This window comes from Ciconia boyciana, chromosome 1 (genome assembly GCF_034638445.1).
Source record: "Ciconia boyciana chromosome 1, ASM3463844v1, whole genome shotgun sequence".
Taxonomy (NCBI): domain Eukaryota; kingdom Metazoa; phylum Chordata; class Aves; order Ciconiiformes; family Ciconiidae; genus Ciconia; species Ciconia boyciana.
This window is the reverse complement of record NC_132934.1, coordinates 76,535,661-76,551,528: the sequence shown is the minus strand read 5'-3', so window position 1 is coordinate 76,551,528 and position 15,868 is coordinate 76,535,661. Positions and strand designations below refer to the sequence as shown.

The 15,868-nt window shown below is 39.5% G+C and overlaps 1 protein-coding gene across 3 annotated transcripts in view; it reads left to right on the top strand.

Moving 5' to 3' along the window:
- Positions 1-15,868, top strand: part of ITPR2 (inositol 1,4,5-trisphosphate receptor type 2) — a 268,127-nt gene that overhangs the window by 111,742 nt on the left and 140,517 nt on the right. For all 3 annotated transcript variants that reach the window (XM_072875513.1, XM_072875504.1, XM_072875494.1), the window contains 6 exons: positions 1,210-1,383; positions 6,119-6,208; positions 6,362-6,487; positions 7,675-7,797; positions 9,611-9,811; positions 14,134-14,385. In XM_072875513.1, the coding sequence (XP_072731614.1) occupies positions 1,210-1,383; positions 6,119-6,208; positions 6,362-6,487; positions 7,675-7,797; positions 9,611-9,811; positions 14,134-14,385 (966 nt within the window). The remainder of the gene's footprint in view (positions 1-1,209; positions 1,384-6,118; positions 6,209-6,361; positions 6,488-7,674; positions 7,798-9,610; positions 9,812-14,133; positions 14,386-15,868) is intronic.

Sequence of the window (15,868 nt, the reverse complement as noted above, 5' to 3'; positions counted from 1 at the left end):
AACCAGATTGTTAAAGTTAGGCCATGCTGGTTAGTTGCATAAATAGCTGTTATTCCCAGGTAAGCAAGGGTTGAGTAGCTTAACATGTTTTCGTAAAGGAAGGGAAAAGCTAATTGACAAGTAAACAAAAAAGACTGTAGAGAACATAGAATACGAATGTCTGTGAATGAGCAGCATTCAGAAATTCTGTAAAATAACAAGGTTTTACTAAGCTAAGAGAGAAGATGATGAAAAATTTATATTACAAAATAGTGAATATTTGCCTGCAAGTAGTGATTTTTTTTAAAAGAATGTCCCTATTAGTGTTCTTATCTGCCATGTGACCATAATCTTTTACATAAGTGTGATTTTGTAATAGTGCTTATTGATTTACTGTAAAGATTGTTGTTAGTTTTTTGTATATTATCTTCATTAATAATCTTGGGAGAGCAAAAAGCATTACAAAGAAAGGAAATGTGTAGATCATGCTAAATCAAGAACTACAAATAACAGTGAAAAAAACCCACATAATTTTGAGCAGTACAAAAAGAGATAAAGAAGTGAGATTAATCTTAGTAGAGGCAACCACTCAGATGGTGGGAAATCGGATGAACCTGAAAGTCAGTTCATGAGCTCTGCTCAAACAAGTTTTTCTAAGCTGGCCTAACAGTGTTGAAAACATGTTATTTTTCAATATTTGATTATGGTGATGTAGGTGATCACTGAAGTTGCTGGCCATTCTGACTTTTCTTTGGATGTCCTGATTCCTTGTCATATCATCTTTTTTTTTTTTTTTTTCCTTTTTTTTATTGTGAAGTAATGGGCTGATGGGATAAACTATTTCTAACTGTGTTGTTTTAATACCATGTAACTGTATTGTCTGAATGCCATGAAGATCATAATCATTGCATCAGAGCTAACTGCATAGAACTCAAGAGCTTGTGAATCTGTGCTTTTGCTGAAAATGTTCCACAGCGTATTAAAGGAGGCGAGAGAATGTTGTGAATGTTATAACTATCCTGTTTTGGGCAACTACAGTCTCCAGCTCTGTTAAAGGTTTTTGATGAATGGGGGCTAAAAAGCTCGCGTGTGCCATGTTTCAATTTCATAGGGAAGGTTACGTAAAGCACCTGAAAAGAGAGGCTTAGAATGGAAACTGTCAAGCAAATTACCCAGGCATAAGTGCTGGTGCTCCTGATGTAACAGCTTCACAATTTTCTGTATTTCCAGGTTCAGTTGCTGGTGTCTAATCAAGATGTTGATAACTACAAGCAAATCAAGGCTGATCTTGATCAGCTACGTCTGACTGTAGAAAAATCGGAATTGTGGGTTGAGAAGAGCAGCAATTATGAGAGTGGAGAGGTGGGCGACAATCAAACCAAAGGGGGAGAAGAGCCAATAGAGGTGGGTTTAAAGCCTTCACTGCTAGAATTGTTTCAATATTGGTAGGTAGTTTAATGAACAACTGCAAATTTGTGGTCTGGTTAATCAAAGAAGCAAAGTGAGACTGTGCAGGATTCTGGCTGCTTTCAGTGACTGCATTCTTATGTCACAGAGCTGCCTTCATTTCTGGCTAGTGAGGAAGCCACAGTGTATGGCATCACTCTGTGGCCAAGGAAATAACCTAGGGATCGCATGTTGGCAGTTGTGTTGACTTGCTGGAAGAAAGGAGGAGTAGGCACTACCTGTTCCTGCAGCTAGGGGAGAGGAGCACAATCAAGCCCGTATTTTCAAACATCATGAGTAATTCCACTCTCCACCAAACACAAGTCTGACCTAAGAATATTGAGATTTTGTAGGCAAACAAACCTTTTTTTTTTTTTTTTTTTTTTTGACTCTTGCCACCCCACACTCTCGGGGTATATTGTGATCTGAGAAACTTTAGAATTTGAATCTGGAACCATGAGGACCTGATTTTTTTTTTTTAATTTAATTTAAATTTTTTATTTTGTTTTTCAGTGAAAGCTAAGGTCCTCATGTAATCACCTAACTCCAGTGTGAGTCTTTAAGAAAATGCAAAGTGTTGCAAGAGTTGCTGTGGTTGAGGTTTGTGGCATAATAGTAGATAAACCAGGCTTTCCCACCAATATTTATTCCCACTTTTCCATTTTCATCAGAGGAAGTGGGAAGAGATCAAGAACTGTGATTTCTGACACAGCACTTCCCTTATTTTCTTCCATGGTAGAGTTTCCCCTAATGGAAAGAAAATGGGCAAGGAAGCCACTGGGGAAGTTTAGTAGGAAGCCAAGTGGAAATTATACAGCATTGTGAAGCCAGCGCACTGAGGAAAAGTAAGAGCCACTGAGAAGACACAGGATGTTTGCAGATATCTATGATGTATGCTTGGCCTTTCAGATGGGAAAGTAGATTTTAGGTGGCTTCATACGGGGGGAAAATCCAACATTTCAAGGGAGAATGCTAATTTCTTGGGACAGTGTAGGTCCTATTCTTTCTCTGATATAACTTAGCTGAATTTAGTGGTGTCAGAACAGGGGAGGAATCCAGACTTTATGAGCTTAAGTATGTGGGATTTCTTACTTTCCTCAAGCATAGCTCTAGTAGGAAAGAAAATGTTTAATGAATGGAAAAGGTAATGAGGAAACAGGATACAGAATTGCAGCAGGATATTTACAATGTTTTTTAGCTATAATACATTTTAAAAGTGTAATAAGATCCTTTTTATTCCTACGGATAGTCCTGATAGGAAAGAAACTCCAGGAAGAGGGGACAAAGCAATGTGCTTGAAACAGAAGCATCTCTAAATGGAAGAATGGAAATTTTATTTTCAGTGTTTTTTTGCCTGAGGCATCCGTGGGTCTGTATGGATTATCAGTGCTTCAGTAGATGCACAATATTATCTCTGGCAGATCTGAGAGAGTATTGTATCAGAACAGTAGTATATAACCTGCACAACTGGTTAGATCATCTGGTGGTAATTCCATGAGAGCTGCGCCAGGTTACAGTAGCTCAGAATCTTGTCCATTATTTTTCCCCCTGTTAAATTGTTCTTTTAACAGTCAGGAAGTGTTTTTACCTGGCAAAACTACTTTAGATAGTGAATACCCTCTTTGAGATCTTCAAGTCAGACATAAGAGGCGAGGTGTTGGTCATAATCTACAATGTATGAAGCAGGTGGCTAGCTTCAAGCAGATAAACATCCCTGTGAGATTCCATGCTTTCTTGGAATGGATGCTGGGTATTCAGTACTGGGCTGGATGAACCTCTAGGGAATATGCTTCGTTTGCCTGTGCTTAATTTTTCCCAAACAACATTAAAGTATGCACAAGGGCTTAAATTACATTCCAGAATGGTCTTATGTTAAGCCCAAGTTTCTGTCCTCACCAAAGCACATTGCAAGATTGACATAAGAGTTTTAAAAAATCAAATATTTTTTTTTGCCCTTAGGCTTCTGAGTCTTTTTGGGTAATTGTTTCCACCTTTCTATCATAACCTGGTGGGGTTAGAGTCTTACTTTTTTTTTTGCAGTCATATGACTCCAGAAATGGGATTTGTAGAAAAAAGGCCATGTTCTTCTAAATAAAGTATCCAGAGTTCTCCACAGGAAAAACAACAAATCTTACATCCATGCAGGATCATCTTGATACGAACTGGAGATCAGAATTATAGGAAAGAGTGCTTGGAGTTAGGTGAGACATGAATTAGACACCACACAGGGTTAGGAGGGAATGCTGAAATTGATCTCACATAACTGAGCCTTGCTTGAGAAGGGAAAAGCAGATGAAGCCTGTTTACTTGGTTATTTCTAGGAAGGGTGTTATGAGTCTGTATAGATACCACGGACTACGGAAAGTGTGGTCTTTACTGTTCTGTCACTGGAGGATGCATTGGTGGTGTAGCACCAGAAACACAGATCTGAGGAGGAGAAACAGACAGTCTCAGTGAAAGGACTCTCAGGGAAGCTGGAATACAGTGCAGTGGTGTTTATAGAGCTTCTCATCTTGGCCATCTGCTAAGAAAGTTCAGTGAGGTTTCAAGTGGTATAAACTTTCAGCACCCTTAAGTGCCTGGTGTTCCCTTGCTCTCCTCCTTTTCTGGTCTTTGGCAGTTTGCTTTGGTTCTGGGAATGTTTAAACATCTCGTGAAACATCATCTATAGGTTGAGATTGTGAACGGAAACTTCTGAGAGTGCCCTCATTCCCCTGGTAAGCAAGTACAGCCTGTGGAGGGCAAAACTGTGCCGGCGTGACACTGACTAGTGCCTTGCACAGCTGTCCTGCTGGGGTGAGTGAGACTATTTCAGTGCTGGGGAGCTGCTTGGACTGAATGCTGGAATCTGGGCCTCCATTTGGGGGCTAGAAAGAAAGGATCCTAAGACTGATGCAGAGTGATATCCCGGGAATTTTATGAATAAAGGAAGTAGTCTGTTTCAGAAAATAGCATTTCCTAAAGGTGGGGTACTCAGACGAGAACCTTTCTCAGTGCAATCTCTATGACTCTCTGTCCCCTATGGAAAAATGTGACAGAGAATGTCTATCATGGGGCGTAACGAGGCAAGATATGCAACTGAGTGTCTCTGGTATCCCAGTGGTGTGATTATCTCTTGATAACTACATCCCTGGCATACTCTTATGGGTTCAATAAACAGGTTTTTATTTTGTTAAGAGAAAGGATGGATTCAGCAGTTTAATGCTGATCAGCACTTCCAGATAAGACATATAGTTCACATGGATTATAAAACTACTTTGATTGAGGAAGAATGCTGATAAAAGTAACAGGTAAATTAATCTTGGTTAACCCACAGTCCCAGAACAGAGGAGGGTGGTTAATTATAGCAAAGAGCCTGAAATATCTTCCAAAGTATTGATTCAAACAGCTAGAGAGAAGGCAGCATGCATGCTAACAAACCTAAACAAATAAAAATCCACTTTTGTTGCATAGATCAACATGACCACGCTGAACAGCGGTGCTGACACTGTTATAAACAGCTTCCGTGGCCAAGTGGTGCAGTTGTTCTTGCCCCACTGGAAATTAAGACCAGATGGGATTTATAGAACTCCTCATCTTCATCATCAGCTAAGAAAGCTCAGAGAGAGGTTTCAAGAGATATAAACATTCAGATTGGTGTGCACATGTGTGTTTTAGCATAACTCTCTTCTCTAAAACAGTAGGAAGTTTGAGGACACAAACTCAGAAGTGCACCTGTTTGGTTCTTTTTTATGCTATTACACTGGTTTACATCCTTGTGGTTATACTGTGAGGAAGTCTTGAGATCTGCTAGTTTTTCTACCTGCTTAATAATTTCAGCATCCAAAGTCCAATCTTTCAATTCTTTGTGTTTCCAGTTAATAAAGGCTTACCATAGCTCGCAGCAGAAAAAAAACAAAACAAACACTGCCAGTACTCTAAGTGGCAGTATTTGTGCAGATGTTCTTCCGTGTTTTCATTGAGATATGCATGGAAAGGTGCGTGGGTGTTGGCAGTTACTTGCTGACTTGATTTCTCTTATTTATCATACCCAGCTGGGGCTTTCTAAGAGCCAAGGCCCAGAGCATACGGCGTAATGACTGGATGTTGCAGTTTAACATAAGGTCCTCATTTGTTTCTAAATCCTTTCCTGCATCATGCAGAGATAAGGACAGAAGTGTCCTTTTCATGGGAGGAACGTCTCTAATTTCCTTGTGCTACTTGTTCCTGTACTGCTGAGGACTCCACCCGACTTCTCTCACCTACAGAGGTCATCTTAAGCTCTTTCTCCAGACTTTTTGATGTTCACATACACAGACTTTGTAATCTTTCCAGCTGTATTAGAGATTTTTGGAACAAGTGGTGGCTATTGAAATACACTTATGGTCCCTGTTCTCATAGTATCTAAATTCCTTGGGACATCTGGTCTGTGATAGAGATGTATTCTTTTTTAGGAGGATCAGAAGCATGAAGTCATAGAGTAGTTGCCTCACATCATGTTGGAAAATTGAAACAAAGGAAGGACTTGAATGTGAATCTTTTCACTCACTGGACTGGTGGATAAAGAATAAACAAGTCTTTTTCTTTATTATCTGTGTTATATCTGTTCCCTATGAGCGCTGTAATACTTCTTCACTTGCTGTTATTAAATACAATTAGTTCCTGCTGAGGAAATTGCAATAGATCTCCTCTTGTTGTGTGTTCTTTGTTACAGGAGTCAAATATTTTGAGTCCAATACAGGATGGGACCAAAAAACCCCAGATAGATAGCAATAAAAGCAATAACTACAACATTGTTAAAGAGGTTAGTATATCTGCTAAGAAACTTGCTTGACATACTTGTTTGATAAGTATATTTAGTAATTATTTTGAAAGAATGTATTTTTGTTTGTTTTTGTGTGACATGACTGATTCTTTGCTTGTTTGCATGCTTATTTTTTTGTTTATTTATTTATAGATTTTGATTCGACTCAGCAAACTTTGTGTTCAGAATAAAAAATGTCGGAATCAACAGCAGCGATTGCTGAAAAATATGGGTGCCCACTTGGTAGTCTTGGACCTTCTGCAGATACCCTATGAAAAGGTTATTATCATAATTTTAGTGGTAAAGAACATGAACTCAATAAAGGGAAAGGCCTCAAAAGGCCCAAGAATCAATGTGAATATTTTTTTTTAACTGAATTCAGTCAACTATGGGACAAACATGAAATGATGATGCCATTTTCTACCCTAAGAATAATGGGTTTAGGCCTAAGTTTAAATATGGCTGCCTGCATAGAACAGGTTTTATTAAGAACTTAATGTCTACTGCCTCAGGTACCTGAATGTCACTGTGCTATCATCCCATTCCGGAATAGGCAAACTTTAGATCTGCAGTCACTGCACAGTAAGAAGTATTGATTTAATGGAGCTGCTGGCAGGGTATCTAAATTCCACTGTTGGGTACTGATGTGAGTGCTATTGTAGATACGTAAGATGGACAAAAAGCTTTCAAGGATCAAGTCTGAAATAATTTCTTTGTTTCTATGGTGGAAGCCTCTATCCTAATTCCACTTGCAAGTTTTTCAGAAGATAATGTCATTTTGTACTGATTTAGTGGCATTGAGCATACAAATGAATGATCTAGACAGCCTTTTAAAGAGCACATCTTTCTAGATCTTATAGGAGGCATTGAGGAGATAAAACCTCTTCTGGGCTACATTTTCCTGAGTGTTACACACTAATGTTATGATATAGGCACTGGGTTCACCTTGTCTTCAGTAAAATAGTGCTTGTCCATATAGGTAGTTTATCAAATCATAGTCAGAATACTATACGAGAGGAGTATAAAATGGGGATGAAACTAGACATATATTTGTGTGGGAGTATGTGTATGAACATACATATAGTCGTGTAGGTGTACACACACATGCACACATACATCTGTTTCTATATGTAGCTATATAAAAGCCAAAGCTTTTCGAAAGCTTAAAATCAATGCAGGCTAGAGAGCTTTTTTTGAAAATCAATCCACTTAGCACTTTTTAAAACTAGGAAATTATAACCATGGATGAGGAAATCTTACTTGGAGTTTGTGCTCTTACCTGTGACTCCCTATGGTCAAGTCAATTCAGAGTAAGGTACAGCCACTAATGGACTCTGAAGGAAACTAGATCAGTTGCTTTTGCCAGAGGGAGAACTGGTTTGTTCCTGGCTGAATTCACGTTGTACTGGTTTAACAAGTACATTTAGGTACACCCAGCTGATTTTGCTTGTCTTTTCTTTCTGCAGAGCGATGAAAAGATGAATGAAGTTATGAATCTAGCCCACACTTTTCTTCAGAATTTCTGTCGAGGAAATCCTCAGAATCAAGTTCTCCTCCACAAAAATCTCAACTTGTTCTTAACTCCAGGGGTAAGTATTTAATTTTAAGGAGAATATTATAACTGGAAGTAAATTTTTGGACTTGCTGAAAAATGATAGTGATAAATAAATAATTTAATTAAATTATGCCTTCTCCCTTCCCTTCCCTTCCCTTCCCTTCCCTTCCCTTCCCTTCCCTTCCCTTCCCTTCCCTTCCCTTCCCTTCCCTTCCCTTCCCTTCCCTTCCCTTCCCTTCCCTTCCCTTCCCTTCCCTTCCCTTCCTTCCTTCCTTCCCTTCCCTTCCCTTCCCTTCCTTCCCTTCCCTTCCCTTCCCTTCCCTTCCCTTCCCTTCCCTTCCCTTCCCTTCCCTTCCCTTCCCTTCCCTCCCTCCCCTCCTCCTCCCCTCCCCACCCCGTCTTTGTCTTTTCTCCCTTACTGTTGCTCTTTGTCATAGTTTTTAATGTTGCCATTTTGAAAGTGGAAAACAATATTACCTGTGGGGTTTACTGGAAGTATCTATGAACATGTGTCACCTCATCACATCATGTTTAGCTTGACTCTGATCTTATTCATCCTAACTCCCTCACAGATGGACTATAAGTCAAGGTAGAAGATGCTGTGACTATGCTGTCATGACTCGTGTGACAGCAGAATCAGACCCATACATTTTTGTTGATGATGCTTCCATTTGGTTCAACTAATCTAAAATTTGATCTTTTATTGAATCATTGTCTTTACAATAAACCTTTTTGTCACTGTCCCTTTGTGTGTATATATGTATGTGTGTGCTTACAGATATAGTCATATAGAATGACACCTTTCTCAGTGGCAGATCTACTGAGCAAAACATGCTTTTATTAGAAAGAGTGTGAGTATTAGGATTGTAGGCCCCTGGCCTGTGTACATTAGGAAGCATTTGTTCTGTTATTTTTTCTTTATGCTGTTTTTGTGAAGTTAGTGAAAGGCGTTGAGCTGACCACAGTGGGAACCAGCACCCAGACTCCATCCTATCCAACACTGACACTTAACTCAGGTGCCAAGTATGTAGCCTGCTTGCACTTGCATTTCTGTTCTTTTGAAGTTGACCTTCTGATCATCCCAGTTATTGTGCTTTTGTTCACATTGTGGAGCGAACTTGATGTGGATTCCTTTCAGATGACCCTAAACAGAAAGGTATACTCTAGGAGCACACCTGACCCTCATGAGCCTTCAGTCAAGAGACCAAACTAGGGCAAGTTTGAAGCAAAAGCCCCAAGAATGCATAAAGTCTGGATGCTGGGTCCTCAGCAGCCTCCCTTTCTTGCTACAGATCTGTTCCTCTTGTACCAAGCTACTCAGCAATAGAAATATAGCCTTAGGCTCCCTCTGTAGTTAATGTGGAAAGAGATGTTATCTCAGAGAGTGATCAGACCGCACGTGCAACGATTTGCCTGCTGGAAATGCCTGCCTCTGTCAACCATAGAGGGAGCCAGAGTAGCTAATCATCTTATTTGGTTGCCTCAATGCAAAGTTTGATGGTGAGTGGGATGAATGTGGTCTCAGTTGTCTTGTATACTGAAGTCCCTATAGAGTGCTCTAGCAGTGTAGTGTGTGTATGTGCGTGTCTTCACCTTCCACATGGGCACAGATTTTGTTTATGTCCACTTTAGGGCCATTTTGTACTCATAGGAAAGTGTGGAGAAATCCCACCATAAATGAAAGCTAGGCCATAAGATCACTGCTTAATCACTGGGCTGGTGCACGTTGGACTTTTCCAGTTTTCCTTTACCAATGTGCCTTTCTCTAGTCTAGAGTCCTGGGAATCTTTCAATCTCAAAACAAATCTGCTCTTCTTATAAGGCTGTTTTGATTTTAATCTGTTTAGCTCCTGGAAGCTGAAACTATGCGGCACATCTTCATGAATAATTACCTTCTGTGTAATGAAATTAGTGAAAGAGTAGTGCAGCACTTTGTACACTGCATTGAGACTCATGGCCGTCATGTGGAGTACTTGCGTTTCCTGCAGACCATTGTGAAAGCAGATGGCAAATATGTGAAAAAATGCCAGGACATGGTAATGACAGAGGTAAGTGAAGGGTTCATATGTTAATCACTTGTGCGATGTCTTTTTAACACACTAGTATTTTGAGGTTGCTTTTTCTGCTCTTGGTACCAATGGGATATAATGGCATCATCGCTTTAGAATTTTAAACGGTATCACAAATAATGAATATTTTAGCAGACGTTTTTGGGAGTTTAATCTAATTTTGTAAGGCCATCTGTATAACTACTAGAAAGAAAACATGAGCGTTAGCATAGTGATACAGAGATGTCTATTTGTAGATGGTGTAGCATGGAAATCTCAGAGTTACATAAACCTTCGTTTTCCTGTACTGTAATTTAGGATCCCATTTACGCACCAAACTTGCCATATTGTGGCATGGTTTTGCCATATAAGAGGCTCTTACCTCTATGGATTTCTCTAAATAGTGTTGTTGACCATTTTTTAGCACCTAACCATGTAACAATTCTAGGTACTATTTTCTGCTTTTGTTTCTTTTGTTCCAGAGCATTTCTGTGAGAGTCAGTAGAGCTACTCTAGCTTTAACTAGCTAGATTCAGAGTCTGACCCGAATTCCACAGAGTGGTTTGTGGACAAATCTTTATGCTATAAAGTGACTAGGAAATTGACTTCTCTGCAATTAGGATTTGATATATAGTGTGCATGATAAATGAAGTCTTCAACTTGCAGAAACCCGTGCATTTAACTGTAACTATGTTAACAGTTCAATGAGATTAATAAGTGGGTAAAGTTGAATACGATGAAAAGTCCAGGCAGGATCACAGTCCAGGGAACATTTTTCTTTACTTTACAAAGTTTGGTTTTTTTTGTTTTTTTGAAGAGACATCTTCGCAATGAAAACAGAGATAAGCTCTAGTTGTGGTATGAACAAAACTAAACCCTGCTGAAATTTTGTTCCACAGCAACAAAGAGGAAAAACTTCTAATTAAGGAAATAAAGCTTCAGCCTACATGGATAACCTTTAATGGAATCCACTTCAACCTTTTCAATGTGACTGAAGTGTTTTAACATGCAATATCAATTACAAGCCTTTGATTTACATAATTCAAGCAGTTCTTCTGCCTTTGTGCTTTTAGATTTTTTCCCCTTCCACCACACCTTCTTGTAGGTTTTTACTTCCTCATCAAACAAAATTTTTAGATTTTTCCCAATTTAAATCCATTTTGTTACTGACCTATAATAGCACAAAGATAAATTGTCATATTACATTTTCAAGCTGATTGCATGATGAAAATCGAAATGAACTCAGATGTGGCATTTTCATCATGAGTCCTGCAGGAATTTGCTGGGGGGAGGGAGCACCTCTATTTTGATGAAAGAGGGTAAGATGATGATATGTTTTAAAAAAACATAGGAAATTACAGGTAAGTAATTATGATTTGTTAGAAAAGGATGGTAATAGTGAAATTTGAATGGCGCTTGAATGGCAGTCCAATATAAAGGGAACAGTGTAGCCAAATGGTTGGAACTTGCCATGGAGTCAGGATAGTTTCTCAGTAGATGACTGAGATGTACTTTGTGACCTTAAACAAGTGGTGTAACTTTTTCTGTGCCTCCAGATGGGGCATGTAAACAATTTACCACAAGACAAGATAGAGTATGAGTGTACAGCATGCCTCAACTACTCCTGTGTTTTCTTTTACCCACGGGAAGTATATTGTAGCTTATTCCCGTTTACTGGGAGTAAAGGATAAGCTGATCATATTTACATGTTTTAGAAAGTGCATACAGATGAAGGAGCACCATTGTGAAAGAGTACTTTCATAAAATACATTGAACATTCCCAATTTGGCTTATTCACTTGTTCTCATATCCGTGGTCCCCATGTCTGTAGAGTGCTAGTAATGATGTTTACTGACCTGAAATGTTCCTTAGGGCACTTTTTCTCATTACAAGCATGCTTTGAGGTTCCTAGAAGAACAGTGCCTATCAGTGCGAACATTATTACAAAAGGGAAAGCAGAATTTACTTTTGAACCAGATCAATGTGGCAGCAGAGTTTTCTGTTATCTATAGTGTTCTGGAGTGATACATTGCAGAGCGTCAACAGCTGCTCTGATACTGACCAACCTTCATTATACTTCCATAGAGTTCTTAACTTGTTGAAAATATACGTTAGTGGAAGAAAATGCTGCTGGTTTGTTTTGGTCCCTGCCCCCCGCCCCACCATCACTGAGCTCATGACGCTCAGTGAGAACTTTGGCTAACACTGGATACTTCTCTTCCTTTTCTGCTTTTAAAGGGACATAATTTTTCTCTGCTTGGGTCAATGTTTGGATGCCCTTCACAAATCACATTTAAAAGTGGATAACTTGGGGAAAGGGGATGACATCTTCTTCTGTCCTTGCATTTACGATGATTACTTTGTCCCCCTTAGCTCTTCTTGTGCTGATGCAACATCGTCTGCTTTGGTTTGTGGTTCCTTACAGTCAGTATGTCGCAAGCATGCCATGCAGCATCATGTTTCACAAATTCACTATCTCCTGGTATTTCTTCCTCATTCATCAGTGATAGGTACATGAAAGGATGAGGGGTCAGTTTGACTCGATATGATTAAATATCAAGCAATACTGATACAGATTAGGTCTGGGTTTGACATAAGAGTGTAACTCTGGGGAAACCTGGAAAGAGTTGTCTTCCCTCTCCTCTGTGCAAAATGTACACAAGTGGAAAATAAATATGGGAATGTGGTGAACCAACTTAGTAGAAAGTGACAGAGCATGTACCTTCCCAGAGGTAAGGTGGATTTTTTAATTATTATTATTTTGTATGTGAAATGTCCTAAGAGCATAGTATTCCAGACATCAGTATTAAAAAGTTAGGTCCATTTTCCAACATTATGAATACTCTTTTTTTTTTTTTTCCATTGAGTGCAATGAAGGTATCTGGGTCCCTGTACTGTCTCCTTCCTCCTTCCCAAGCACTTTTCCCTTTAAAAACTTTTTTCTGTACTGTGGCTTGTCCAGAAAATGTCTATTTTGAAAAGTCACTAGTAGAAACATTTTAGAAACCCAAAGATAAATGAGAAAATAGGAATTGCAGGAAAGACCGAATTCACAATTCAGTCCATCCAATTGTCAAAGTAAAAATAAGCAAGAAGCAGGGAAAACACAATCAGAAAAGTTGTAAATTCAAAATTTGAAATGTTGAAACCCTGGAAAATGTAATGAAATGTTTCTTGACTTTTCATTGTGGGAGACTAATTTTCATTCCTGCTCTTGCTGCCTTCCCATTTCTCAAAAGCTCCACCAACCTTTATTTCTACCCTTGAATTCAGTAAGCTAGGACTTCATGTCACGTATAGTAGACTTGGATATGTCAAGTGCCTTATTCACAAAATGCATACGGCTATTGTGCTGCCAAGGTGTATTCTGTACTAGGAAGGGTTTATGGGAGCTTATTTTCACCTGCATTGAGAGTGCATTATGCTTAAAAGGAAAGTGATGGAGAGAAGACAGGGCTACTGTCCTGTCCCAGCTCCACTCGAGCTCACAGAGCAGCACTGGCAGTAGGTATATTCAGTGTATGGGCCGTTTAAAACAGAGTTAGAGCAAAACTTTTCTGTGAGATCTGCTGAGATGGGGCTGCCAGCGTCCACCTCTGCTGTGGATCCTCTTGAGATGAGCAATGCACTTGTAGCAAAATCAGATATTTATCACATACACCATTTTTTTTGTTAAATGGAAGTGCTGGCATGACACTGACAATGTCAAGACCCACCTGCCAAATTTGCATAGGTTGGGAAGAATCGTCCTTTGTTTTCGATGCTGAGCAAGGGCACAGAAGAGGTTGGTTAAATTCTGGGTGAGCCACAGGCGTTTTGTGTGAGGTAGCATGGAAGATTTAATCTCTCTGCACCTCAAGTCCCTGTCTATAAAACAGGGATGATAATGCATTCTGGCCTCACAATAGGGTAATTAATTAACTTCAAACAAACGTTGAGATGGTAAGAATAATAAGGTTGGCATACTGTCTTAGGTAAACACAGAGCTACACAGAAATTAAACTTCAAATTCACCTCGCATTAGCTCACTCCTTGGTGAGTTATTCCAGATTTGCACTTATGTAGATAAAAGCAGAAGTTTGCCTTGGATATTGTTTTGACATGTGCGTTTGGTAAGCCACATCAGACTAATTTTTTGGGGTTTTGTTGTTTTTTGGTTTTTGGGGTTTTTTTGCTAGACAGTCTTTGCATGCTTAAAGGTAGAACAAAATAAGAAATTAAGAAAATCATAGAATCATTTAGGTTGGAAAAGACCTTTAAGATCATTGAGTCCAAAATGACTGCAGTGCAGAGTGCTTAAAACTTTGTGGTATCTTTTTCAGCTGATAAATGGTGGTGAAGACGTGTTGATATTCTACAACGACAGAGCATCATTTCCAGTCCTACTCCAAATGATGTGTTCAGAGCGAGATCGAGCAGATGAGAGCGGACCCTTAGCATATCACATCACTCTAGTGGAATTGCTAGCGGCTTGTACAGAAGGAAAGAATGTATACACAGAGATCAAGTGCAATTCACTCCTGCCACTGGATGATATAGTGAGAGTAGTGACCCATGATGACTGTATACCTGAGGTAAGATTCACTGAATGAGGAAGCAGACATCATTTTTAGAAACTCAGAAAATATTTTGTTGTTTATAATATACTGACAAGTTGAATATTTGCACAGAAAACAGGCTGGAAATAGGTGGTGTTTGTTAAGGTGAACAAGTGAGAAAGGATAGCCAGTATTTTCTTAAACAGAAAATTCTTTGTCCCTTATGCTTCGATTGTCAGCTTTTTGGGGCAGACACCTTGTTTAGTTTTCCTGGGTTTGTCCAGCCACTATCAGAGTTTAATGCTCTGATAACTTCTGGCTGTAGCTGCGAAGACTCAGCTGAGTGGTTTGTCAAGCCAACATTTTGCCGCTACCTGAATTTGTTGGAAATGATGGGTAACATTCTGGCAACGCTGAAGTCAGTGGGAGTTTTGGGTGAAGTCTCATTTTATTAAATTCAGTTTCAGTCCAGCAAATGTTTTTATTCACTGCTTATCGAGGCCCAATTCTGCAGCTACTACCGGTCATGCTTCAGCAGGACTGTGGTACCTCACGCTGATCAGAAGGGGAATGTTTGCACCAAACCTGATGTGATCAAAAGAAATCTTTTCACAGTCTTTGCAAGGAGCTTGCTTTGGGCCCGTGTATTGGTCAGATGGATTTCTGCAGGCTATCTGGTGGAAAAAGGTAGCTCATCTCAACAGAACTGGGACCTGCAGGAGCAAAGACTCCCTCCATGCTGTGAAAAAGTCCCCTTGTGATCAACTGCTTCTTTTCCTGAAAAGAAAAATGTTTGCTTTGGTCAAAAGTTCCTCCTAACACTAATTTCAACAGATGCTAATTAAAAAAAGCCCAAACAAATGAAACCTAGAAGTCTGATGTGAGTTTTCTCCCGACTGCATTAAACATATGCAACTATCTCCTCTCCTTTGACCGTGACAACAAATTTTCAGTGTATCCGTGTATGTTTATATTTAATCCATACATTTCAGGCACTGGGTATCCATTTTTATGATGTGCACATGCAGACTTGTCATGCAGGAGAGGAGTGACACTGCAGTCCTCCTGTGAAGCCCTGTGCTGCTGTGGCTGCAGTCCCAGCGCTGCACAACCTTTCTCTTCCATTTAGATCCGAGTTACATCCACCCTGAATGCAAGCGCTGCGTTAGGATTGTGGGAATATACGGATTGCAGTCCCAGCTCTGCTAAAGACATTTTTTTTTTTTTTATGTTTGGCAAGCTTGTCACAAGGCATCAACCCACAGCAGTCAACCGGCAAGTGCAGGGGTGTCCTGCATTTTGACAGCTCCTGGCTTCGGAGCCAGGCCCTTGTAGTCTTAATATCATTTAAATATCAGATTTATCATTGGTTTGTTTTGAGGGGGTTTTGTCGTTACAGTAAGAATGTTTGCAAAACCTTTCCATTTTTCTTCATGTGATCTTTCAGTAAGTACATTAATGCATTTGTTGCTGTGCTTCTCCTTAAATCTTCAGAACTGAACATACGTCTTATTACTGT